At 52.7% G+C, this 23,649-nt stretch overlaps 7 protein-coding genes across 7 annotated transcripts; 5 read left to right on the forward strand and 2 right to left on the reverse strand.

Annotated features, from left to right (window-relative positions):
• Positions 1 to 2,995: 2,995 nt before the first annotated feature.
• Positions 2,996 to 3,103, forward strand: CABS01_02785 (uncharacterized protein; the record flags this gene model as incomplete). The annotated part of the gene is made up of 1 exon (XM_060536163.1): positions 2,996 to 3,103. The coding sequence occupies one exon, from the start codon at positions 2,996 to 2,998 to the stop codon at positions 3,101 to 3,103; it is 108 nt and encodes a 35-aa protein (XP_060394075.1).
• A 1,806-nt stretch (positions 3,104 to 4,909) lies between these two features.
• Positions 4,910 to 6,259, reverse strand: CABS01_02786 (uncharacterized protein; the record flags this gene model as incomplete). Its single annotated transcript, XM_060536164.1, has 3 exons — positions 4,910 to 5,719; positions 5,795 to 6,001; positions 6,062 to 6,259. The coding sequence occupies 3 exons, from the start codon at positions 6,257 to 6,259 to the stop codon at positions 4,910 to 4,912; spliced, it is 1,215 nt and encodes a 404-aa protein (XP_060394076.1).
• Positions 6,260 to 7,776: 1,517 nt separating this feature from the next.
• On the reverse strand, positions 7,777 to 8,645 carry CABS01_02787 (uncharacterized protein; the record flags this gene model as incomplete). The annotated part of the gene is made up of 2 exons (XM_060536165.1): positions 7,777 to 8,530; positions 8,617 to 8,645. 2 exons carry the CDS (start codon positions 8,643 to 8,645, stop codon positions 7,777 to 7,779), a joined length of 783 nt encoding a protein of 260 aa, XP_060394077.1.
• Positions 8,646 to 13,938: 5,293 nt separating this feature from the next.
• CABS01_02788 (uncharacterized protein) lies at positions 13,939 to 14,307 on the forward strand (the record flags this gene model as incomplete). Its single annotated transcript, XM_060536166.1, has 1 exon — positions 13,939 to 14,307. The coding sequence occupies one exon, from the start codon at positions 13,939 to 13,941 to the stop codon at positions 14,305 to 14,307; it is 369 nt and encodes a 122-aa protein (XP_060394078.1).
• Positions 14,308 to 16,757: 2,450 nt separating this feature from the next.
• On the forward strand, positions 16,758 to 17,384 carry CABS01_02789 (uncharacterized protein; the record flags this gene model as incomplete). The annotated part of the gene is made up of 1 exon (XM_060536167.1): positions 16,758 to 17,384. The coding sequence occupies one exon, from the start codon at positions 16,758 to 16,760 to the stop codon at positions 17,382 to 17,384; it is 627 nt and encodes a 208-aa protein (XP_060394079.1).
• Positions 17,385 to 17,626: 242 nt separating this feature from the next.
• Positions 17,627 to 20,557, forward strand: CABS01_02790 (uncharacterized protein; the record flags this gene model as incomplete). Its single annotated transcript, XM_060536168.1, has 1 exon — positions 17,627 to 20,557. One exon carries the CDS (start codon positions 17,627 to 17,629, stop codon positions 20,555 to 20,557), a length of 2,931 nt encoding a protein of 976 aa, XP_060394080.1.
• A 1,301-nt stretch (positions 20,558 to 21,858) lies between these two features.
• Positions 21,859 to 22,428, forward strand: CABS01_02791 (uncharacterized protein; the record flags this gene model as incomplete). Its single annotated transcript, XM_060536169.1, has 1 exon — positions 21,859 to 22,428. One exon carries the CDS (start codon positions 21,859 to 21,861, stop codon positions 22,426 to 22,428), a length of 570 nt encoding a protein of 189 aa, XP_060394081.1.
• Between the last annotated feature and the right edge of the window lie 1,221 nt (positions 22,429 to 23,649).

A 23,649-nucleotide genomic window follows, 5' to 3' on the forward strand; every position in this document is an offset into this window, starting at 1 on the left:
CAGACGGGCAAGGATGGGCCACGCTGACCAGACGTCGGCCAAGTCGCCAAGACGCAACGGGCGATGAGTCTGCCAAGAAAGTGCTTGTGTCCTCCTCGGCAAGCCATCCCGTCACGCCAAGTTGCTCGGCGCTGCGAGGGAGTTGAGTAAATTGTCGCCGCACTTGACGACGTCGACGACAACTGAACAATATCAATGAGGTGAGGTCACAAAAATGTCGTCAAGTGAGGTCGTTTCGTCGATTCCAGCAGAGCGGTTCGCGAGATCAAACGAACACGTCTGACACGTTTGACAGCTCCGCGAACAGATTTCCCCCAGATGATCCCCCATTGGATTAGCAGATAGCCGATCCCGCACTGATGGGTACCTAGGTAATGGGTGATTGGCAATGCCCGCCCAATGCACTAGCAGCCAGCCAGCGTCCGTCCCACCGTACAAGATGATGGGGGAACGGGGAAATAAGCTTAACGGGCGTTGTGGCCTGATGCTAACAAGTTAGCACCATCCGTATTACTGCCGACTACTACTGAAAAGAAGAAAATGTCTCTCATCTGTGTTGTCTCTTGGCCAATGAGAAATGTATCATGGGCCATGGTGGAGGGCAAAAATACAAGTGACAATGGAAGTCGAGGAAATTCGCGCACTGCTATCCGCCAATGGCCATGTAAGTGTTGCAACTTTGGAACCCAGTTGCCCAAGCGTCAATACCTAGCAAATGGCACGCTACAAATACCTAGGTAGTACATTGGTGAGTGTGAGTGTCCACCAACCCGGACTACTGCGTGTCCATTCTTCTTCATCCCCGCGACCCTTTCAATTCCCCAGAGATTCTCAAGTCGGGGCCCCAGGATGGTCCGTCGAAACTGTCAAATGGTCTGCTGGCTCCGTATTACTTGCGCATTCCTGGCATGGCCACGATACTCGTCACCTTTGTGGGCGTCTAGTTGGATAGTCCGTCGGAAGGCAGTCCCACCCCTACTGTCACTGCCTCTGCCACTAGCTGACACTGGCTCCTTCCCTACCTTACTTCCTTCCTTCCACCGTTTCTCGATACCTCGTACCTTCCCCCGTCGCTTGTGAGGAAAATGACAAAGACGGTTCTTGGGAAGGCACGACCGGGGACAACCGGGGGCTCCCTCCGTCGGGCGCAACACCGATAGCGCCAACGTCTCCACTTCCCCCTCCTCTGGCCTGCGAATATTCGGCCATCTTCCGAATTATTTTCTCACAACTTCATCACCTCTGGCCAATGGTATCTTCCGTATTCGCCCCCTCACATTCTCCGCATCACCGTTCCCCACGGGCAAATTTCCCCAATCTCTGTTTCCCCGGCCTCCAGATGTCAAATCTACAGTCTAGCACGTCTAGCACGTCTAACAAGGACTGGAGTCTGGAGTCATCCGCCTGAGATCGTTCTTCAATCCACCTCATGCCGAGTCATGCTGGGTCAAATGGCCCAAGGCCAAGGTACGGATACTCCATAGTCGCATCTAGGGTTCCTCTCTGCTGGTCATCACCACCACCAACTGAACCATCCACGGGCTACGGTTTATCATGAGTATACGACATCGCAATGTTTGCCAAGACTTTGTACCCTCAGAAACCACGCCATTGCCTCTGACTTGCTTGCCGCCAACGGAGCGCCAGTCAGCCAAAACTCCTCCCACATCCCAGTCGCTACATCCAAGCTAATGTACCGCACAGAGCAATCATACCTGGACTGCTTCCAGAGAAGCCCAAGAGGCTGATAGCCTGATGCGACTTGCCCCGGCACTCGACCTCTCCGACCACCGCTGACCACTCACCTCACCTCACCGGCCACCGTCCCTCCTCTCGCCTCGACTTGCCCGCCCCTCGTCTAAACTCAACCTGGAAGGACGCCCGCCCCTCGCCGTAACGTGGGAGAGTCCTTCAACCACGTATCGACCGTCCGTAATCACAAAAGTGTCTCTCGCCCGAATCTCGTTTCCCCGTCTCCCCATCTTCCCCACCTCTCCAACAACATCTCCCCCGTTCAACCCCAAACCCCGAGTATTTCTTGCGGAGAAGAACGGGTCCATCATCCTCGCCAAACCGGGCCCTTTTCGCAAGCTCAACAACACCTGGCCGGCCATGCGCCTGTCTGCACCAGTGCATTCTCCCATCACCCCACCTCCGTCACCACCCACCACTCGACTATGCTCCGGCGCGCATCCTAATCCTTACCGCAACGAGGCAAAACATCTGCAGGCGCATCTCCCGAGCGTTTCGAGATGCTTTCCAGCCTTCTGGCCTCTGCTCCGGCGAGCTGCCGCGGCGTGCTACCCTGGGTTTTTGGAATACTACCGTGCCCGCCGGCCGCTATCATCATACCATGGGAGATGCGCACCGAGAAACTCAAGATCCCACCGTGAACTTTGTCCGAATCATTCAAATTCGCCGCTCCCAAACGGCGGTGAGCCGCAGGGCTCCTTTACGACACCACCAAAGCGCCTGTCAGTAGAAGTTGAAGGTCCCCGATCTCTCAAACTCGCAACTTGTGCAGATACCACTGTACCTTCGGTCCAATCGGGCGATCTTGAGAGTCGAGGCCACAGCACCTTGGTTGACACCAATCGAACGGCTGCTGACGAGCCTCCCGCTGCCCCGGCCAATGTCTCACAGCTAAAGCCTTCCCCGGCGAGACTAAGAATACTTCTAGAAGCCTAGAACCTGGAAAGGCCGCACATGCTCGTATTTTTGGAATTGCGTCGCAACTAGCTTCCCAACCTCTTCACATATGGACTGTGGTATTGATATTCCGACATTCATCGCTAGATATCGCCCGGTGGGTTGGTTCTTATCAGCATGTTTCGGAGCACCGCGCATGTTTGAGAACGCCTGGCCTGTGACACCCTGTCTGTGCTGCTTGCGACGCTGGGAATAGCTTGCGACAGGATGTTCCCACTCTGCTTGTTTCTGACAAATTCAGGGTCCGTCGCATGTGCTACGCAACGCATTCGAGTGCTAAGATTAGATGACAGTAGCAAGAAACAAAACGACATCAGTATGCACATTTGTTTCGCTTCAGGACATTGTTGTTGGGGTCCGACGTGTCCGAAGTGACGGTCCCTGGTCGAACTAACTTACAAGCAACCCAAGCTCCAGATACAAGAAACGCCAAGGCCCCCGAGTCCGTTTTCCCCCTTTCCTTGGCTAGGCTTTTGCTCAACATCAACAACGTGGCGGCTACCTCCTGCTTGGCAGCAGACATAACAAGACGGGCACGAGAATTCCTCGCACACCACTAGGCGCTGTGCCATGAATCGCGGCTCCGCTAATGGAGGGACAACCAAGAGGTCAACCGACTTGGCTTACGCACCATTGGCACGACCTGGGAGCTTGTTTGCTTAGCTTTGGTCGAAATCGTCTCCGATGATGAATCCAACCATACACGCCACCTTCTCTTCGAGCCGCTAGCCTACCGAACGCCCGCCTGTAGATCGGTCTTGCTCCTGGGTCAGCCATTTGTTCCGGAACTTCTTCGTGGCCCCCAGCTAGGGGCAAGGCTGCCATTCCTGCGGTGGCGGCTTTGCAGAGGCCAAGCATCAACATTGACGACCATCGGCTCCATGATGGGCCCGTCTCTCCATTCCGAAGTATGTCGGTTGATGAATTTCTCCGCTCACTTCGAGATCCTGGGGATCTCGAAGGCCTTCTTGCAGATCCGGGGATATACGGAGATTGTCCTCCCTTCTGCTGCCCATCTCCCACCCGTCGATGCGGGGTTTAAGATCACAACTATATCAGCTGAAAACGATCACAGCCAGAACCCACACTGGCAAGCGCGGAAAGAGAAAAGCCGAGCTTACGATTTTCCACAGTGAAGCTTGGCCCAATGGATATTGCCTTGGCATCTTACGATGTTCAAAGAATAGGCTTGAGGCTGTGTAAGTATCTTATGCAACACGCTTGCCGTGATGCTGGTCTCTATCGTCTCTCTGCGTTCAGTCTTCATATTTCTCAACTTTTCTCAGCCGCTTTGCGTTCCTGAGACACAAGCCATTGGTTGTCCAGTGTCTTGCTCGATTCTTTCGCCTTGCATTTCGCGAAAAATCGAGGGCGGAGCTAATCGGAGCCTTCCGGAGGAGCCACCTCGGCCATGTATCTGGATACTGATGGTCCGCTTGTCTCTTTGCGAGAAGTTGTGACAATAAGCGAGATCAGTGAATAGGGGACATAATTTGAGTTTATTAGTTGGCACGAAGTCCTCCGATAAGTTTTCGTCTGGGAATGGGGTCATCTAGCCTGGTCAGCGACTGTCTTCTGAATGACTACGCCCCTTCCATCATGCCCTATTAGATTCTGCATTGCACACAACGCATAGAGTACCGCCTTCCCTGGTTCAGGAACTTCAATCTCCTGGAAGGTTGGGTGGTCAAATGCATTTGTGAAGGCGGCGTGTCCATACTCATAGTCTGGATAACCATGAGCCAGAATCATTCTCTTTGCGAGTCCTACCACGACCCTACAACATCTGCTCCATCGGGCATCTACAGATCCCGATGTACTACTTCTGCACATTCTGTATATTCTAGACTAAGTAATCCGCAAGCAGGGCGAGGTCTTTGACAGGCAGTCTTGTAAGTTCATCGATTTATTTCAGTATTTTTTCTCAATCGTCACAAAACGAACACAAAGGAATCGCACGCTCGGTTTCGCGTAGTCAAATCATATGCCATAGTTATGCCATGAATTACTACTGCTAGTACTGTCATTGTAGCGCGAGCCTGCACCGAATATTTCCTCCACCCAGCCATCACCAACTCGACCGACCTCGAAACCCCTCTGGACACCTCAGAATCAGACGTGCTTGAGGAGACCGTTCCTCGAAAATGATTTAGCTTCTCGAGGGCCTCAAACCATCAAACTCACGCCATACTCCACCAGCTCACTCAATTTGCGTTCCTCCTTGTGCCAAGATAACGCTCCGACTCGTCGGGTCTCGATCCCCATACGAGCTCCTCTGTGAAGACCGCAGCGGCGTAGTCCGTCTCGTCGCCGCAGACGCATTCGCAGTTCTCTCCCTCTTCCTCGGCACGTACACGGCAGGCCTCTTCTCCCATTCCTGTCTACGATTTGAATCGTGGTGCAAAGTCTTCTCAGCTGCCCTTCGCTGCGAAGAAGTCTCGGGCGCTGATAGACTGCGCTGTCGGCGATCTCCAGGCGGTGTTGCTTTGGAGCTTTTTGTCTTGCCACTGACTCCTTCTTTTCCCCGTGTGACCGTTCCTCTTGACCCGTGGAGGTCCCTCCATGGAGCTATTCTTTCAGCCCTTCGTATATGAGGTGGCTCGTCGTCACGGTCATTGTCGTCGAGGAGGTCCAGAGTAGCGAGCCATTCCTTTGCCTCGCGGGCGTGCTTCTCTACTAATGCGGCGCGCTTGAGATGAGGTCTCTGTGAAGCTTGTATTTCCTCAGCCGTCAGCACGCCGCCTAACGTTTCGTTCTCGCCCATGATGATACCAATACCGGACATGATCGCCACCAACGCGAAGTCGTCGTTCAAGAAGGGAGTCTCTTTTGCGTTAGGGGGAATGGCAGCGGAGTTGAGGAATCGGAATCCTGTTCCAAGGTACGGTCGCGAGGGGTCAATTGATATCATGGCGACTAACTCTTCGTCTACTTTGGCATAGCCTCCCCTTCCGAGGTACGACTGTCGTGGAGCTCTCAGGATGCGAGTCTCGTCGGGCGTGCGTTTCCGCTAGAGAAGCCACCCGTCTGAAAGGCGTAGTGTCCGAATAGATAACCCTCGACTATGCCTCCATTCGAAATCGACATCGGTCGTCATCTCCGCCCAACAAGGATCCCGAAGACGCATCGTGAAGCGCCATAGGCCCTGATACCCTCTCCCGCGGATGATACGGCTGAAAAGCGAGCGGAAGCCCAGAGCGTTCCCTTGTCGACCGCGGTCTTCGTGGAGGAGGATCTTGGGGGTGTCGCTGGAGTTGCTTTCACGGCGGCGGGGGCGCGAAGGGAGGGGAGACTGCGGTTGTTCGAGGTGGACTTGCATGGTGCGACGGGTCTTCTAGCCCGGTAGGCTTACGAGGCGGTGGGTGAGGTGCGCGATGATGGGTGCGGTGGAGAAGGGGCCTGCGTGGATGTTGATGCCGATTGCGTTGTCTGTCTCGGAGGGTTCGGCGTCGTGGGAGAGGTAGAAGAGGGGGTTGTTTGCTGTTTCGGCGAGGCCTGAGTCGAAGATTGAGAAGATTGGTGGGAGGAGGCGGGGGATTGGGGAGGGCATGTTTCTTCTCGTTTCTCTCTGTCCTTGTGTAGTTGGTAGATGGGTCGATTGCTCATGTTGAATGACTGGTTGGAGGCTCCATGATGATATTTGTTGTGCTTTGATCAGCTTCTGAGACGGCTCGGATGAGGATGGAAATGGGTTGGGCCGGTGATACCTTGGGAAGCCTTCCTACCTGGGAGGAAGGTACCTAGGTATCTTAGGTACTCAACGTGTTGCAATGTCCTTAAGGCGGCAGTGTCCTCGCATACATGTTCGATTCAATGCCTTCCGTGCAAATCCAAGTTTTTGTTGCCTGGATTGAGTCCTAGGAAGTTACCACAAGGCAGAACCTGCAAAATGTCGTCCAGCCATCCTGTCAACGGTGCCGCTCCGGAACGACCCACTCAGGCGGTCCGAACCGGCGCATGCCGGACCGGTGCCGCTGCGGGGTTCGTCCGGCAGCCCTGCAGCACACCCGCACAATAGATCGAGGCTTCACGGTCTATGCGCGGACGTGATATCGAAATCCTTTGCGCATGATTGCATTGTTTGTTATCTGTACTTCAGCGATTCGGCCAATTCCGTCCTGTGAAACCCAACATGACGCCCACCTCGGAAGCGGTCGGCCGACCACCTGCATCTGCTAATTGAAATCAAAAGGTACTCTGTTAAGAATCAATCATGCTACATGCGAAGTCGGGTACCGTTTCCCGTCTATTCAGCTGTGATGAATCCGGAACATCTCCGAGACACAAAGGTATGGTGGCTAATCGGACGGCCATTGCCATTGCACGATAGGATATTGATCTAAGACATCAACGACTGTTAGGCGTCGAAGAATGCGAAGCCATTCAGCTGAACCATTGTCATGAAAGTGCATCACGGTTGCCTCAACCCTGTCCAGACTGGGTAGCAGGAATTTTGGCATTCAAGCTAGAGTCATCACATATCTTGAACATCCCTCGGGTAAGGTAAGTGTAATAAATAAGTTGGGCATGTGGTATTGCCCGGCCCGGTTCCTTGAAGTATGAAGTTCGGGTTAAAAACCCCTCTCTTCTCTTTCCATTCGTCACTTCTTACTTTGCCCTGCTCTCGGGGCTTCTTCTCCCTTTCCACTTGGCTGGCAAAGAGCTCCCCGTCTCCAATCCAATCTCAGGAGAGTAACCGACTACGACGTTTCTTCGATAGACCAAGTTCGCCTTCACGATGAGAGCTTTATTTTTGATATTGGTTGGCTTGGTATCCAACGTAGCAAGCCAAGATTACAGCAGGGTCTTGCTAGGATGTGGCCAACCTGGCAACTTCCAGCAGACCTTCACCTTGTTCTCCACCAATTCTGCCAACAGCGTAGAGTTTTGCCGAACAACTTGCTTGGTGAACAACTCTCGTTCGTTCGGCGCGCTCTTCAACGACCAATGTTACTGCAGCAATGCAGGCATCGCCGCTATCCAGTTCACACCTGACAGCATCACTAATTGCAACATCCTCTGTCCCGCAGATTCCTCCGTTAGATGTGGCGGTGCTGTCAGCTCTGCTCAGTATTTCAGCGTGTACGGCTTCAATCCCAGAGCCTCAGACTCTTCCAGCTCGTCCAGGTCATCGACCCTGACAACTTCCTCAACATCCACCGACACAGGTAGCACAACTACTACAGGAACGAGCGGTACTGATACCTCAACAACCTTGACCTCGTCATCTTCCAGTACCTCGAGCTCCTCAAGCAGCGGGTCAACAATCATCGTTACAGATTCTAGCACTACTTCTCCATCTTCACTCGTCTCCACCTCGACATCCTTGACAAGCTTCAGCAATACTTCTACAACTTCAACGCAATCATCAACTACCTCTTCTTCGAACTTGGGAACAACTTCATCCACCAGCACCTCCAACACCGATATCTCCAGGACTAGCACGGGGCTTTCTACCACCTTGAGCGTGAACCCAAGTGCGAGTTTGAACGCCACAAGTAGCAGCGGAACAACGGGCTCTTCCTCTTCATCCTTCATAGGCTCTTCCTTGACATCCGGGAGCACAGGAACGTCTACTTCTACGCCTTCCGCCACTGCCAGCACGACCAGTAGCAGTGGGAGCTCAGGATCATCCGTCATATCAAGCTCCACTACAGTCGTTAATTCTTTGTCTTCTGTGACTTCTTCATCTACGATTTCTGGCTCTCCGATATCAAGCTCAAGTTCGAACCCCTCGACATCCGCGACCACACCAAGCACTAGCCAGACGAGCGTCCAATCGAGCACATCCTCTGCATCACAAGCTTCTTCCTCTGGGGCTCTATCCACATCGCCTACAATATCTTCAACCACCCAGACAACAAGCACGGCCTCGGCTTCTCAGATTACTGCTGGCTTTGTTCTCACTGTTTCCATTTTGCCTGCTGCCACTGCATCGGCTGGTTGAGTGATATGATGTGTCAAAGGAAAAGGGGGTGGCGCGAGACAAGCAGGGGAAAGACAGCAAACCAGTTGAGTACCCTTTGGCGTCGGGCACCTGAAGAGAAGTCTTTTTGGCGATATCTAAACCATAGAAATGGGGGTACGGACAATTCATGTAATTCAATTTGCTTGTAGCTGAAGAACAGCACATACTCAATAGTCAGACAGAAAGATATCACTGCTATGACCTTGTTGTCCCTAAGATAGTCAAGCGTGTATTGAAAGCCGATCTTATCATTCTTACTTATGTTATTCATGCTTGATCACTTGGTTCTTTACTTCCCATCGTTGTTACGGGGCCTATGTATAGGCGTGGCCACAACATGCTTCGCAACGACATACGTTGAGCAGCTCAACCAAGTCAATTCCACTGAGATTGATTGAAGTAGGTATGCTTGATAATGTTGCGGTATTACGCACAGTGGTAATCACATCTTGAAACTGGACTAGACTAAATTCCACCTAATTGAGAAAGTCGACAGGTATCAGTAAATACTTAGATTGGTAAAGGCATTGATTCACGAACTTTACCTAGAAAAACATGTTGTCTTGATGCCTCTACACAGCCTAATGCTTGTACGAAGGGCTTAAGTCGTATTTCATGCTTTTCAACTGGCCATGCAGTCGAGTATTGTAACTTGAAGATGGGAGATAGTGTAACAAGATGTGTTTCCTGAGTAGTCACAGGCATTTACCGGTGATTCGAGGCCGAGGGCTCTGTAAACATCATCAAGAGCTATGATATCCTGTAGGTCCCAGGAGTAGTCTCCTTGATCTTTTATACCAGCTATTGAGGACAATATATAGCCTGTGACTTAGTATCGATCAATGTCTGTTTCATTCAAGTCGATATTGTTGGAAAAGCGCATTATTGCCCATATCTAGTAACGACCTTCTCCGTTCTTGGCGAAAAGTGACTCTGGCAATCTTTACTCTAGAGTATTGTATCGAGCTCCATATGAATTATTTAACAACTCCTATTACACTGTTGTGAAGAGTTGTGTAGCGGGCTTTCGATATCTCATCCAACCACAACAACACACGTGGAAACCAAAGACAACAGTCATTCAGCACAATAGTCGAACCTTGGAGAGATCAACAAAACAACCACTGACTCTCCGTTGCCATAGCATTCTTCTCCCGCCGACAACAGTCTCCCCGTCGTAAGCGATCAACTGGGGAGAATGTTCGATGGATCCCCCTGAAATGAAGGAAATTCCCCGATTTGATCCACACGTGCGTGCTGTCTGCGAACCGGATCCGCCCCAAAATTTCTCAGCAGCACACGGACCGTCGACGGCCCATCGTGAACAAGCCTCGTGGGAAAGGGACAGGGCCCAGGGGACCATGCATCGTTGGGCTGCGATGGGAGATTACGCAGTCTTACAACCCGACTCTACTGGGGGACGGGGGGCTTCAAGCAAAAACAGCAAGGGGGTTATTTGCCGCAGGTCTCGAATGTGACAAGTCGAATTTCTTTCTTCCACCTTGTTTATGAGAACCATGTGGATGAATGACTGGTTGCGGACTTCACGATGGCTTCATTTCCAAGGACAGTGATGCCACTGGAACGTCCACCGGCATAGCCGAAGCCCTGCACACCAACTTTTTACAACTTGGCAACGAAATGAGGACGGCTGCCAATATCATGCTTCAAGGGGTGCACCGAACTTTTTTTCCCTTACCGAATCCTAGTTACCAGGTCACGAAAGTAAGAAAAGAATATGAGAAAGGCATAACTGTTCCTGATATCAGGTGGGCCCGGGAGTGTGGTAAGTTGCCGCGGACCCGTGGCGTAGCGGCGTGGGGGTCGCCCATGACGGTGTGTTGCATTCGGCTTAGACGAGCCATCACGGTAGGTGACATTTGTCACCGCACGAGAAACAGTTCGGTCAAGCTTTTTCACGGCGATGTGTTTTGGCTACCTCCCTGGCCGTTTTCCTGCGGCCACCTTCCCATTCGTGCCTTGATGTTCTCATGTCTTCGCGAATTGTCGGTGGGTAGCATTGATATCGGCCCTACGGCTAGTTTTCAAACCAAGACTTGACGATGCGGCATAGTCACTGAAGCCCGCCCGGGTTGCAGATGTGACTGAGAGAGAGGCACACGCGTCAACGGATGGCTGTTGAGATGATAGCATCACATGTCGGATGCAATGTTGAATGCAGTGTCGAGATTGCGAACCTTGCCCTGAATCACGGCAGGCTGAGCATGTTGGCCGTGTTGAGTCAATACTGCTGCAGCATCACGAATCACCGACGACATGTTATCAAAGTTTTGCGTCGCAGCAAGCCAGCATCTCACCCGTCGTCATGCTGCATGCCGGTGACCCAAAAGGGGGTGGGAAGCAAAATAAAACAGCCCCCAAATGATGTTGGCCCTTTTGCCCAGCACAGCGCTCGTTTCAAGCTGAACTCTGACTTCTAGATCATCCAATGCCGGATGGCACTTGGAAACGTGTGGTGGATGCTCGGCGCGGACTCACCCGCCGTTGACTAGACTGCAATGCTTCTCACCTACTGATACATACTTCCATCTTCAAGCTGCTGCTAAGCTAAGATAGTTCGGCCACATCATCAATGATCAGCCCGTAAAACAGAGTTTGTGTTTAGCCCGGCTGCAACTTCCGGACCATCTGCGATGCTGCGATGAGAAGAAAAAAGTGGTTGACACACGAACCACGAGATGGCCCCGATACCGCCCTCGTTTCGGACGGGACGCGGCCTAAAGTGGACCATCACCGACCGGACGAAGAAGGTCTCATCTTATTTTAGGACTTGGGCTCTACCGACACAGTTTTGGTTTCCCTAGCAGGTCCAGGGCTCAACGTTCTGCAATCTGTGGAGTTTTTTGTAGCGGAAAATCTTATCGTGTGACAAAAAATTAGGACTTGGGAAATGGTCACAAGAAAGAGAGAAACTCCACTGTTGGGAGAGAGCTCTTCCCTCTATCCGTAGGGGTCTAGACAAACATGCCTCTTCATTCCCTTGCGCACATCACACCAGGGGCACCCGATGGGAGTTGTCGACAGGGTTTACGCCGCTATGAAAGATGGAAAGTGCGAGGGGGCACGGATAGTCAAATTGCCATGTGTGTGGATCGGGAGCATTGGGCTGGAACTTTGAACAGGGCTTCCCGAAGCGTGATGGATATCACGATCATGAGGCGAGGCAGAGATTTAAACCGCAATTTGACAAACAATCAGTTGGATCAGAAGGATTTGGAGTCGTGAGGGGTTCCACGCCGCAGCAGAGGCGTGTCAGAGTACATTCTGGCCCCTGGATCCTGGCTTCAAGATACAAAACCCATTCCTTCCCTCGGATCCTGTACCGAATGCAGCTTAATGGGAAGAGAGGGGAAAGACGGGATAGCTGCAGGACAGTCACAGTTGGGGCCCCGGGGGCGACTTTATTGTGGAATGGAGCAATTTTTGGGGTTCCGCCGAGTAGGAGAAATGCGAAAAGGCGATGGCGCAGAGTGGTGGGAAACTCGGCCGGATCGTGAAAGTCTTTTTGGAGAAGAGGAGATGGGGACCTGAGGGGGAGAAAGAGAAAAAGAGGATATCTCGAAATATGGATCCAAGGCTCGGGATTTCCGGATTAGGGAAACCGAGAAGAGGGACGTGGAGGGGACGTGAACCTGTGAAAGCTGAGTGAGTCGACGATGCGCGACAGGGGGCCCCTTTTTGTCATCACACGGACGAGCGAGACATAAGCTGGAACGGCCGATATATCCACTCCCGGCCGCCTAGTGGAGAGGTCAAGAAGAGTATCCGTACGGATAGGTAAAATGATTGAGTGTCCGTGGTTGGGAACCGACAAGTACGCGGGCTGAAGACGATGGATTTCGGTACCTTGCGCAAGGAAACAGGCGAGGAAGGAGGAGCTTCGTCTTTGCAGCTTGCTTGGAATCAGCGGAATCCGGTGTAGAGCTTCTCAAGGCTTGAGAGGACGACCTGGAGCTCGGAGGGGTCACCCCATCTTCCTCCCGTCGCGGCAGGGCGGTCTAGAACGGCGGCCGAAACTCTTTCTTGCGGTGGGATGGATGGGGGGTGTGTGGACGGGTCTGATTCACGATGGTTGATGCTCCTCCCGGTTCCGGTGTCCCGGGCGGCACGGGAGGGCGGGCAAACGCATACACGCAACGCACGGCACACACGCACGCACACACATCTGTGGTGTCAATCACGACTTAAGTTCGAATGAGATTGGCAATCTGTGTTGGCAACGTCGGTGCGCGGCATGAGTGATGGACGGCGCGCCGCATGGATGTTGTGATAGGGGGGTGCTTAGTAGGAGGGGGCCCAAAGATGGTGAACGGGCGTCACAGCCTCACTCAGGATAGAAACAGTAGATCGGTCATCGGTGGACATATTATGGTCGCGACCGTTGCCGTGGTAGTGTAGTGTAGTAGTTCTATCAGATACGAGGGTTACGCGCGTAGACTCGTAGCTTGTAAGAGGAGTTTTGCTGACCGAGGACAAAAGGTATGATAGATTGGATCGTTCGAATGACGAAGAACAACAAGTACCGACGACAGTGAACCTTGGGACGAATCAGGATCGCCAACTCAAAGTCAGATCACAATTCCAAGGAACGCTGTACAGATGTTCATGTGATAGTGGGGTCTGTTTTACATCATCGAGTAAGGGTCGTTGTCCGTTCCGTCCTTCGTTCGAAGGGGACCCGGAAGATCAACGAGCCAGTTGGAAAACGAACAGCAGAGCCTCTCGAACGTATCACTCTAGGTGGTGTCCTGTCAAGGACGCATATCAAAGAATAGCAACAGCAGAGAATGTGACGGTAGGAGCCAAGCTGAGTTTGGACATGGACCTTCGTTCGTCTCTCGCTAGGCGGAGTTAGTCGGCCATCCGGGAGGGTGGGAAAAAGGGGGGGCGTGTGGGATGGTCATGTTTTTGTCGATGCTTCACCGTTCTCCCCTACGTCATATAGTCTCGCCATGGCGCGTCGACCGGTTTTCGCAACTGCTGGCACCGGTGGCTCGGGATGGACGCAGGCGGCCGCGCGAGCGACGACAGGCGAGAGAGAGAGGGCTGCAGTGCTGCACAATTTTCTTTGCATTTTTTGCCATTGGCTAGGTTCCGCGCTTCGGATGTTTGGCCCGGGAGACAATGGACGGACAGATGTGAACACTGCAGACTGCAGTCCGCATAGGGGCTAGCCAGCGCAGAGATGCTCTGCCAGATCGGGGGTTTCCATTCTAGCATACGCCACTCCAAGCCCAGCAATGACAATGCCCGCCCGCGGCGGCGTCAGGGGTGCCATGATGTTCGGCCAGGGAGCTGCCCTGATTGTTTCGTCTGTTTGGCTTTTTGGAGCCCTGGAGCTAGCAGGGGACGGAGGGGTTCCGATGGCAGGCTTCGGAGTCATGCGAGAGATGACAATTTCTGGAGGGGGGGTTTTTGTTTTGAGAGGTTCTTTTGTGAGAAATGAATGCGTGTGTGTTCGAATGGGACTGTTTCTGATAATCCATTACCCGCCCAGGTACGCCGTTGATGACGGGATGATCTCGAAACGGGATGACACTGTGACACATGGTAAGTTTACAGAGGGTGAGAGTGATTGTCGTTCTGAGGCATTGCGGCGAAAAAGTTGAGATTTGGATGAGCGGTGATCTTAGGGTAGAGCAGTTCGGTAGCAAATGATGTGTGTCTGAGCTGACACGAGCAGGTAATACTGGTACTGCCGAACAGGAGTGAGAGTGACGAGTGAAGAACGAAAAGGAGCATTCCAGAGAGAAAACTCAAGCCAAGGCGGCGAAATGACGACTACTGGAAAGGTTATGGCAAATAGCAAGCAAAGTCTCGGCCGGGCGCATTCTGTTATCTCAATCGGCCCTACGAACATCGAAGCAACCGATTGGGATGCAAGATTGGTTCATCGATCACATCTGCGACAGCACTACGGCAGTGGTTGCTTCTTCTTCATGTGCTCGCTGGCTAGCCATTCGTAGTTCTCTCTCACTCTCTAATCTGTCTGACTCTAGCCGCCGCCCGTGCTTGGACCTACCACACCTCCGAAGTGCTTCCCGTCCACACCCTCTCTAACCTCTCACAGGGAACATGGCTTGAACACACCCTCCCCCTTTGGGACCCTTTTAGGTGTCCTCAAGGCCCAGAACGGGCACCGGCGACGGGTCGACGGACCTAACATACTATAGCGGAACGGCTAAGGTAAGTCAGATCGCGCCAGAGACGTTCTGTTGGGAACGCATGGAAGGAGTTGGGATGCCAATGCCCGTTAGCTTGAAAGGTTTTCTTCGTTCAACCCGTGGCTTTCGCAGTCTCTGGCAGGGGCTACTGCCGGAACATTGCCGGCCGGACTCGGTGTTCGCTGTTTAACAATGAGACTCTATATGAGTTTGACAGCATCTGAGTTTTCAAACCGCGTTTCCAATGTTCACAGAGAGACGCGTTCGTGGCGTTAAATTGGGTCTCTCTGGATAGTTTGAAGGCGAACTCATGCCGACGCCGGTGACATGGAAGCCTAGAAGCAGTTCATGTACGCTTTATGGAGATGAGTAAGAGATTGATGTGCGCACCTCACCTCCTTGACCCAAGTATCCTCACAACGTTCTCGACTCCTGTGCTCCTGTCATTTCACACCTACAGATACGGGCAGTCACGCACACGGGGCTCTCCTCACCGTCGGCCGGCCCATTCTCAGAGCAGAGAGGATTATCCGTGCGAACTTGAAAAGGGCCAAGAGAGGTGCGGGTATGGCGCGCGTAAAAGACACAAGAGACTCGACTGATAACGACGACAGCGAGTCCACTGCGTCGTCTTGGTGCAGGCACGTGTGACGCGAGACAAGTGCGCTAAACAGCTCCAGACGGTCTGCGACTGTCGTGAGAAGAGGCAATGATAGGCGCCTGGTGGTACGAACAGCTTAGCAGAGCTTCACTTTAGGGCAAGTCGGAAGCGCAGGGCTTCGGCAAGCTGCGAAAGGGTACTCCGTAGAGAGGTGAGGGTGTTGGAGGGAGGGGGAAGAGGGGTGAGTTGATATGACGGCATGGGGGTCACCGACGCAGGCACTGGGGGTTTAGCTGGGCTGCACACACTCTCTTTTTACAGAGAATGCACAAAATGGACGGCTAAGGGTTCCTGGCAGGGATGGCGGGAACCTTGGAGGGCTGGAGGGGAGGGAGGGGTGGAATCTTGAAGGCTCAATCATGTCCTTCAGAGAATCTGACTTTGACGCTGGTGACCGAATCTCTCAGTTCTGTGTGTTCGTATGACTCTCACTCTCATTCAGTAGCATTACGCTCACTCGCCCTCTTACTCACTCAGGTCTGTACACTCACTCACTCACAGTCTCTCACATCAAACTTTTCACTCACTGTAAGGTATCACTGTATCACTGAAAGAACGGGAAGGTGTGGCGGTCTTCGATAGGGGTTTCCGCGGCAGGATCCACTCTTTCTAGCACAATGCCATTTCTAGCGCAAGGGAAAAATCCTCGACGGCGGCAAGAGCTGCACACTAAGCAGGTACGTATCGCAGAGATACACAGGTACCTCTCGGCGCGTTCCCTTCCATTCTGCCGGTGCATTTTGCCTCAGGTTGCCTCTTCCCTCCATCTTGTCGCCTTTGCAAACTCGCAGGCCGCCGCAAAGTCGAAACTGCATGGCAATATGCAAGCTCTTTGCACCAACGATCCAATGATTCCGGCATAGCGATCAATAACATTACTCGACACACACTTCCTCTTCTTAGCCACACACTCGATGCGGCTCGAGGCTGGAGCTTGCGCACTCTTATCGCCGATTCCACCCACCACAACATCGTCGACTCGAACTTCTCTCCACTTCTCTCTGACGACTGTTGTGGACCCTTCGTGTCTTTTTCTCGCTCGCCCTTCCATCCCTCACACGGCGTTCCCAGTCAGCGTGCCAGCACCCTCCACTTCGCTCGCTCTCGCGCCCCGCCAGCCGAGAGAGTCCGTCTAGCTTGGCCAAGGTGCCATGGACGAGCAGCAGGGTCACAGCCCACTCTTCGTAGGGCCCGGCATGGCGAGGCGTGGGATTGTCAATCATTCATGGTCATGATGGGTGTGGTGACGGAGCGTGGGGCCATGGGCGTGAACGTGGATATCGACGTCAAACATGGTTCAAGGTCAATCTTCTCCACCACCATTACAGACCACAGACACGCAGCTGCAAATACTCTGTTTTCTACAGATGTACGGATACGCCGTGGCGTACAAGTGTATGGATATGGATACCACAGAGCAGAGCCGTCAATCTTGCGTGATAACGCAGAGGCGCACCAAACACGCCAATCCTCTAGCACCGGGGCCGAGAAACACCACTACGGTCACCACGCTCCAAGCAAGGAACCGGCGACGAGTCGACTACGGGCCCGTGGAGCCTCCCGGTTTGCTCGTTGCCGTTTCTGTTGCTGTGTTTTCCTGGGATCTGCTTTCCTCCGCTCGATTCTCAGCTGTAGCTTCTCCAGTTCTTTCTCCCTTCTCCGTCTTGTGTTTTTCGCCATTCATTACGTCCCGTCCCTCCGCTCCTTCCGCCTGCTTTCCAAGCTTCTCGACTCCATTGATCATCCCCTCCTCGCCCTCCTCCTCTTCCTTGACCTCCTCCCACCCTCCAAACCAACTTCAACTAGCTTTCCAACTTCCTCACATAATGGCGCCTACTTTCCACGAGTGCTACCGCCGTGAGGTCCACTGATGACACTACCCCACGATAACGACAACACTATTCATCCATCGATATCTGGATACTTGACTCGATATACCCAGAAAGCCTGCATCTTCACCAGCAGCTCTAATCCATCCAATCACGACTATCTTGTATAGAGGCTCTTGTACCACCACCTGCGATATCTTCAAACTCAATTGAGTACAATCGAGCTGAATCAACCAACAGCCTGGAAACGGCGATCGTTTCCTCTTTAGACAACATGTCAGGCTCGCCTCAAGAGTCCGGCCAGACGAGCTCCGGCTCCAGCAACACACCGCCGAATCCTTTCGAGAATCCAGCACAGGAACAGCCCAAGCTTCGAACTCCGCCATTGCTTCACCCTTCGTCGGCAACACCGCAGGCTCGAAAAGAGAAGAAGGAGAAGAAGAAGGTTGGCTTCCATGCCGACAGCCCTCAGCCTAGCCAGACACCCCTGGTAGACAATCGGCCACCAAGCATCGTGATTGACGATGACTACTTCGCGCAGTCAATGTCCCCCGAAGTTAACCCCTTTGATACACCTGGACGCATTGCTACTCCAAGACGAGACAACGACGCAACCCCAGCGGGAGCTCCAGATGCCGGTGAGCTACGTCGTGCTTTAACTCAGGTCTTGATTTCGGAGAACCAGGAGAACAATCCTTCCGAGACACCTGCCCGGCCCCGGCCCGTGCTCCGCCGTAACACCAGCTACGATGCACCCGAGGAAAGACAGAAAGCCGACCTCGCTGAGCAAACTGCCGGCGAGCGGCAGCAGCGTTCGGGTTTGGAGGCCCGCCAGCGTGCCAATCGCTTGGCTGTAAGTGTCGAGAACTACTCCTCACCCCCTTCTCGTCGCAACTCCATCGACGGATACAACCCATTTAGCGATGATGAGGAAACCGACCAGGTCACCGGCTTGAGCTCGGCGGTTGATGGGTCGGATGAGCGACGAAAGGTCCGGTCCCGTCCCAGAAAGAACTCACACTTGGATGCCGAGAATCTCGTCCGATCTCACACCAGACGAGCCAAGAAGGGTGGCCGAGGACCGAATGACTACTTCAAGTACGAGGCGCCTGCAGGTGCCCGATCTGGCACCGCCACGCCCACTTTGGAGCAGTCTTACGCTCACGACTATGTTCCGCCCCCGAAGCAGTATCACGGAGGCATTCTATCATCGCTCCTCAAGCTCTACAACGAGAATGGCAGCGGCGGTAGCAGTGGTCGAAACACGCCGGGTTCCAACACACCAGCTACAGCTACGCCCAATCACTCGCCTCCGGGCTCTATGCCAGCCTCCGCTGCGCCCTCAACCCCTGGATCACCTCGGCCTTCTCGCCCCAACAGTGGCTTGTTCAACTACCACAAGAAGCAAGGCTCTCGTTCCTCCATGGCTCTAGCTGAGCTTATGAAGTCGTCGTCCGCCATGGCAGGGCCGGCTTCGAGTGTGTTTAGCCAGGGCTTCACCGAGAAGCTCAAGACCGAGCCCCCATCACGGCCGAAGAGGAAGAAGTCTGGAGTCTGGGGCGGATCTTCACCAAAGTCATCAAAGTCTGAAGACAAGCACCGCATTACTAAGCACATTGCTCAGATCTTGTCGAGGCATAAGTATCTCGTCAAGCTGTGCAGGGCGCTGATGATGTACGGAGCTCCAACCCACAGACTGGAGGAGTACATGAAGATGTCGGCACGAGTCCTGGAGATCGAGGGTCAGTTCCTCTACATTCCCGGCTGTATGATTATCAGTTTCGACGACAGCGCGACCCACACCACCGAGGTCAAGATCGTCCGCTCGGCACACGGTGTCGATCTGGGCAAGCTGCGCGACGTGCATGACATCTATAAGCAGGTTGTCCACGATTTGATCAGCGCCGATGAGGCTACCATCATGTTGGAGAGCATTACAGCTCGCAAGCTCAAGTTCGGCAATTGGATGCGCGTGCCCGTCTATGGCCTCGCCAGTGTGTGTGTCGCCCCCTTCGCCTTTCAGGGACGCTTCATCGACTTGCCCATCGCTTTCATTCTTGGTTGCATCCTGGGCTGGATGCAATTGATCCTTGCCCCGAGCAACGAGCTGTATGCGAACGTCTTTGAAATCACCGCCTCCATCGTCACCTCCTTCTTGGCCCGCGCCTTCGGCTCCATCAACAACGGCGAATTATTTTGCTTCTCCGCACTGGCGCAGAGCTCCATTGCCCTCATTCTTCCAGGTTACATGGTCCTCTGTAGCAGTTTGGAGTTGCAAAGCCACAACTTGGTCGCCGGCAGTGTTCGCATGGTTTATGCAATGATCTACACGCTCTTCCTCGGATACGGAACTACGATTGGCACTGCGCTCTACGGCATGATCGACCGCCACGCAGAGTCGAGAACGACCTGCACCAACCCGCTTAATAAGAATTGGTACCTGTTGTTTGTGCCGGGCTTCACCCTCTGCCTCTGTATTATCAATCAGGCCAAGTGGAAGCAGACGCCTGTCATGATCACCATCTCACTCGCCGGCTTCCTCGTTAACAGCTACTCGTCCGACTTCTTTGTCGGCAACGCTCAGATCTCGAACATGCTTGGCGCCCTTACCGTGGGGTTGCTAGCTAACCTCTACTCCCGCCTTGGCCGCCATGCTCACAACTATTTCCTTGACTTCCTCGACTGGTGGGATCTTCGCATGGCCCCGCGCTTCGTTAGCGCTAGCCGCCGTCGCAACGAGCGTCCTCGTCCGGAAATGTACCAAATGTCTGGCCAAACCGCCGGAGCTGCCGGTCCCACTGGCGTCCATACCCCCGGAGAGAACACTCCCGAAGGATCGGCGCCAGCAACACCCACCACCGCGGCCTTCTCTGAGAAGGACAAGGCCCAAGGTGTCGTCCCGGAGCGGAAGCGCACCGTCGGATATGGACTCGCCGCCGCCGCTATGCTTCCAGCTATATTTGTGCAGGTCCCTAGTGGTCTCGCGGCTGGCGGGTCATTGTTGGCAGGTGTCACGTCGGCTGATCAGATCACGAACAATAACGGTACTTCGACATCAACCGACAGTTCAGACCTTAACAACTCGGCCTTTGCGGTTCTTCTTAGCGTTATTCAGGTCGCTATTGGCATCACCGTTGGGTTATTTATGAGCGCCCTCATGGTTTACCCTCTGGGTAAGAGAAGAAGTGGCCTACTCAGCTTCTAGTTAGTGCGATTTCACACGGTTATACCGGCATGGTTTTGGCTCTCGCCACTCTTTGGAAAGCTTTTCAACAATCCGAGGTGGAAGCACGAGCCGGATGTGGAGTTGGGGTTCGCGGCAGAAAGCTGGGCACAAGAGGAGGATTCATTGGCGTTTAAGAAGGCGTATAGAAGGGCAAGCATATAAAATAGCACTGTGGCGTTTGTCGGTAGCGTTCGTTTGGATTTGGTTGGATTCACTTTGTTCTTTCAAGCATTGGCCACGGAGTAACAGTACAAGACGTCGGATCTTGGCGGCGACAAATACAGCACTAGACAATATGAAGACTTTAGACGTAGAGATAGAACAACTGGATCCGAGCTCAGCTCTCCATACTTTATGTTTCATCCTTTTGCTCTTTCTGACTTGCCTTTGTCACAAGTTCGATGTTGTACGCCTCCCTTGTGTTTCAATGTTACTATCATAGGCAGTTGTAAGAATATTGGTGAGGGTAAGCGATGTATTCAATTTCGATTACGCTGACTTCTAATGCTCCCATGACGCATAGGGTAGGGAGGTTCATAGGCAGAATCCGGACCAGCTGTTGTTGAACCATTCTTCTTTATTCAGACTTAACACCATGTCACGATCATTACCAACCTCTTCGGCCTCGATGCCGAAGGAAATGCATTTATCGTTTGCTGATGCCATGGAACCAACTCCCACCATACTCAACTCCGATGGCGATGATGCCCCAGCAAGGTCCTCGATGAGCAAGTTGGGGCTCAAACTTTGCTGATAAAGAGAAGAAGATGGTGATTTACCCTCACAAAGGTATACGATAATTGATCTGGTGGTGTACCCTAGGAAACGGTGTTGTACCTTGACGGCATATGGGAGGCTATATATTTCGGAGCATCTCCACCAAATTGTTTGATTAATCTAGGAGAAACACCACTCACTCCTGTCTGGTACAACTCACTAGTCTTCGGTTCACTCTCTACGTTCAGAAGCTCTCTAGAGTTCTGCACAATACCACTTCACCACATTACCGAACCATCAGAGCTTGATACTTTATCAGACAGAGTCGGTCCAGCTGTTCTACAACTTACATGCTGTCACTCTTACAATTCACAAAAAACACCGAGTACACCTCATCACACTTCCTGGTCAGAAGTTCACAGGCTTCTCAGCCAATCTCATCTACCTCTACCAATACTCCTCACCCTCAGCAAACCTGGTCAGGACTACAGAGTCTTCTCCCCAGCTCCACCCACCTCACCTCACCAAGCCCATCACCTTCACCAAACAAACAAACATCCACAATGCTCCGCATCTTCAACCACATGGTCCCCTACCCCCGGCCCAAGGGATTCCTCGTCCCAGACCCGGAAGTCTACAAAGGCCTGGACGCAATCCAACAGCATGGCACCGCCACGTCAGACCTCGCCCAGCGCACAGGACGCGTCCGCTGCCTCGCCATCACGCAACAGGATAAACTCCGCGAAGAGCTAGCCTACCTCAAAGAATGCCAGCTCCACGATCACGCGCGCATGGACGAGGATTACGGAATGAGGATGCAGGGCTGCAACATGCAGTTCTGGCCTGGTGGACTCGGTTCTGGTGCTGCTGATATGTACCCGAGGAAGATGTCGAATAATGACATCTTGATGGCGAAGAGGATTGAGAAGTGCTACCGGAGGCGGATGAAGGAGTTGAAGGAGGAGAAGAGGAAGAATGCGATTTGGTTGGATTTGTGGTATGATAAGCAGGTTTTTAAGGTTGATCAGTTGTTGAGGAAGGAGTGGGATCAGAGTGGAGAGTGTGAGGGGTATCCTTACTGGGCTGAGGAGAGGCGTGAGGTGAAGCACAAGGTGAAGCGTTCTGCGAAGTAAGACTTCAAGGGGATGCATGGGTACACACCCTTACGACATATCACGACTTCTGAAAGATCACAGAGAGATGCTTGGGTACTGGGTTGGGTCTGCTTCTTGAGTACATACTACACTACCACTACACTATTGGTATTCATCAAGAGATTGAGGTCTCGATGTACATATTAGGAGTCATGGCCTGGTTGCGAAACTTCACGCACACAAGGAAAGGCATGACATGAACATTGATACAAACCACGATTGCCCCTCATGAACTACATCCGCTAGATGTCCACCCAGCCTTAAACCTACAGTGAAAGTCTGCTAGTGAATGTGAGACTGAAATCTGGCCATATCTTCGACGTAATGATGAACCTTTCGTAACATGCTACTCAGCACAAGTTATCACTTGAAACATTCATGATGTTGCTCGTTACGCTTTGGACGTGCCGATTCTTCCGTCACGGGCAGAATGATCAAAAAGTAATTACATAGCATCGATCCGATGTGCTGTGAGATTTTACCATTTTCACAAAAAGATTCTCGCACGACTCAGATGGGGGTCAGAAACCTGGAATTGACGACCCAGAACTCTTGGCTCGGGTTGGAGTTGGCTCATTATAAATAGGACGCATCATTCCTAGTACCTCATTTCTCGTAACACCAGCCAACTTTAACATGGCAAAGCAATTCAGAATCAGAACTGTTGGTTTCGACAATCCTCTCTCTCTGAATAGATGATTGTTCGAGCCAAGCTGTGTCGATTATAGAATCGGATGAAGTAGTCTTGAGGGGATATGGATGTTTTGGACAGCAACTGATGTTAAAGGAACTGCATAAGCTAAAGTAATTTCTATATTGCAATGCCCAAAGTACATAATTGACATTAAGCATGAATAAATACAACATTGTTGTAGCGGGCAAAATAAAGACTTTCCCCGCCGGCATTGATCTCAGCTTCAACCTCGATTGACATCTAGTAAACCATCAGTGCCGCAGTTAATCCCTAGGCCGCCCTTGTAACGGCTCTGTCTCGCCAACTCTGTCATTGTTCAGCGATCCGACGCGATGTTCTCTCCATACACTGATATACAGCCTAATACGGGCTCACCTCTGTTCGGGCACGTTCTCGGAGCCCTCGTTAGTTCCTATTCCCTCGTCTACCTTACTCTTTTTGCTGGTGCTGGTCTTGGCCCCGCCACCAGATTGGTTGCTTCGTCCAGCCTGCATCGACGACGGACC

Source organism: Colletotrichum abscissum (genome assembly GCF_030869225.1).
Source record: "Colletotrichum abscissum strain IMI 504890 chromosome Unknown Scaffold_5.1, whole genome shotgun sequence".
In the NCBI taxonomy this organism is placed as follows: Eukaryota; Fungi; Ascomycota; class Sordariomycetes; order Glomerellales; family Glomerellaceae; genus Colletotrichum; species Colletotrichum abscissum.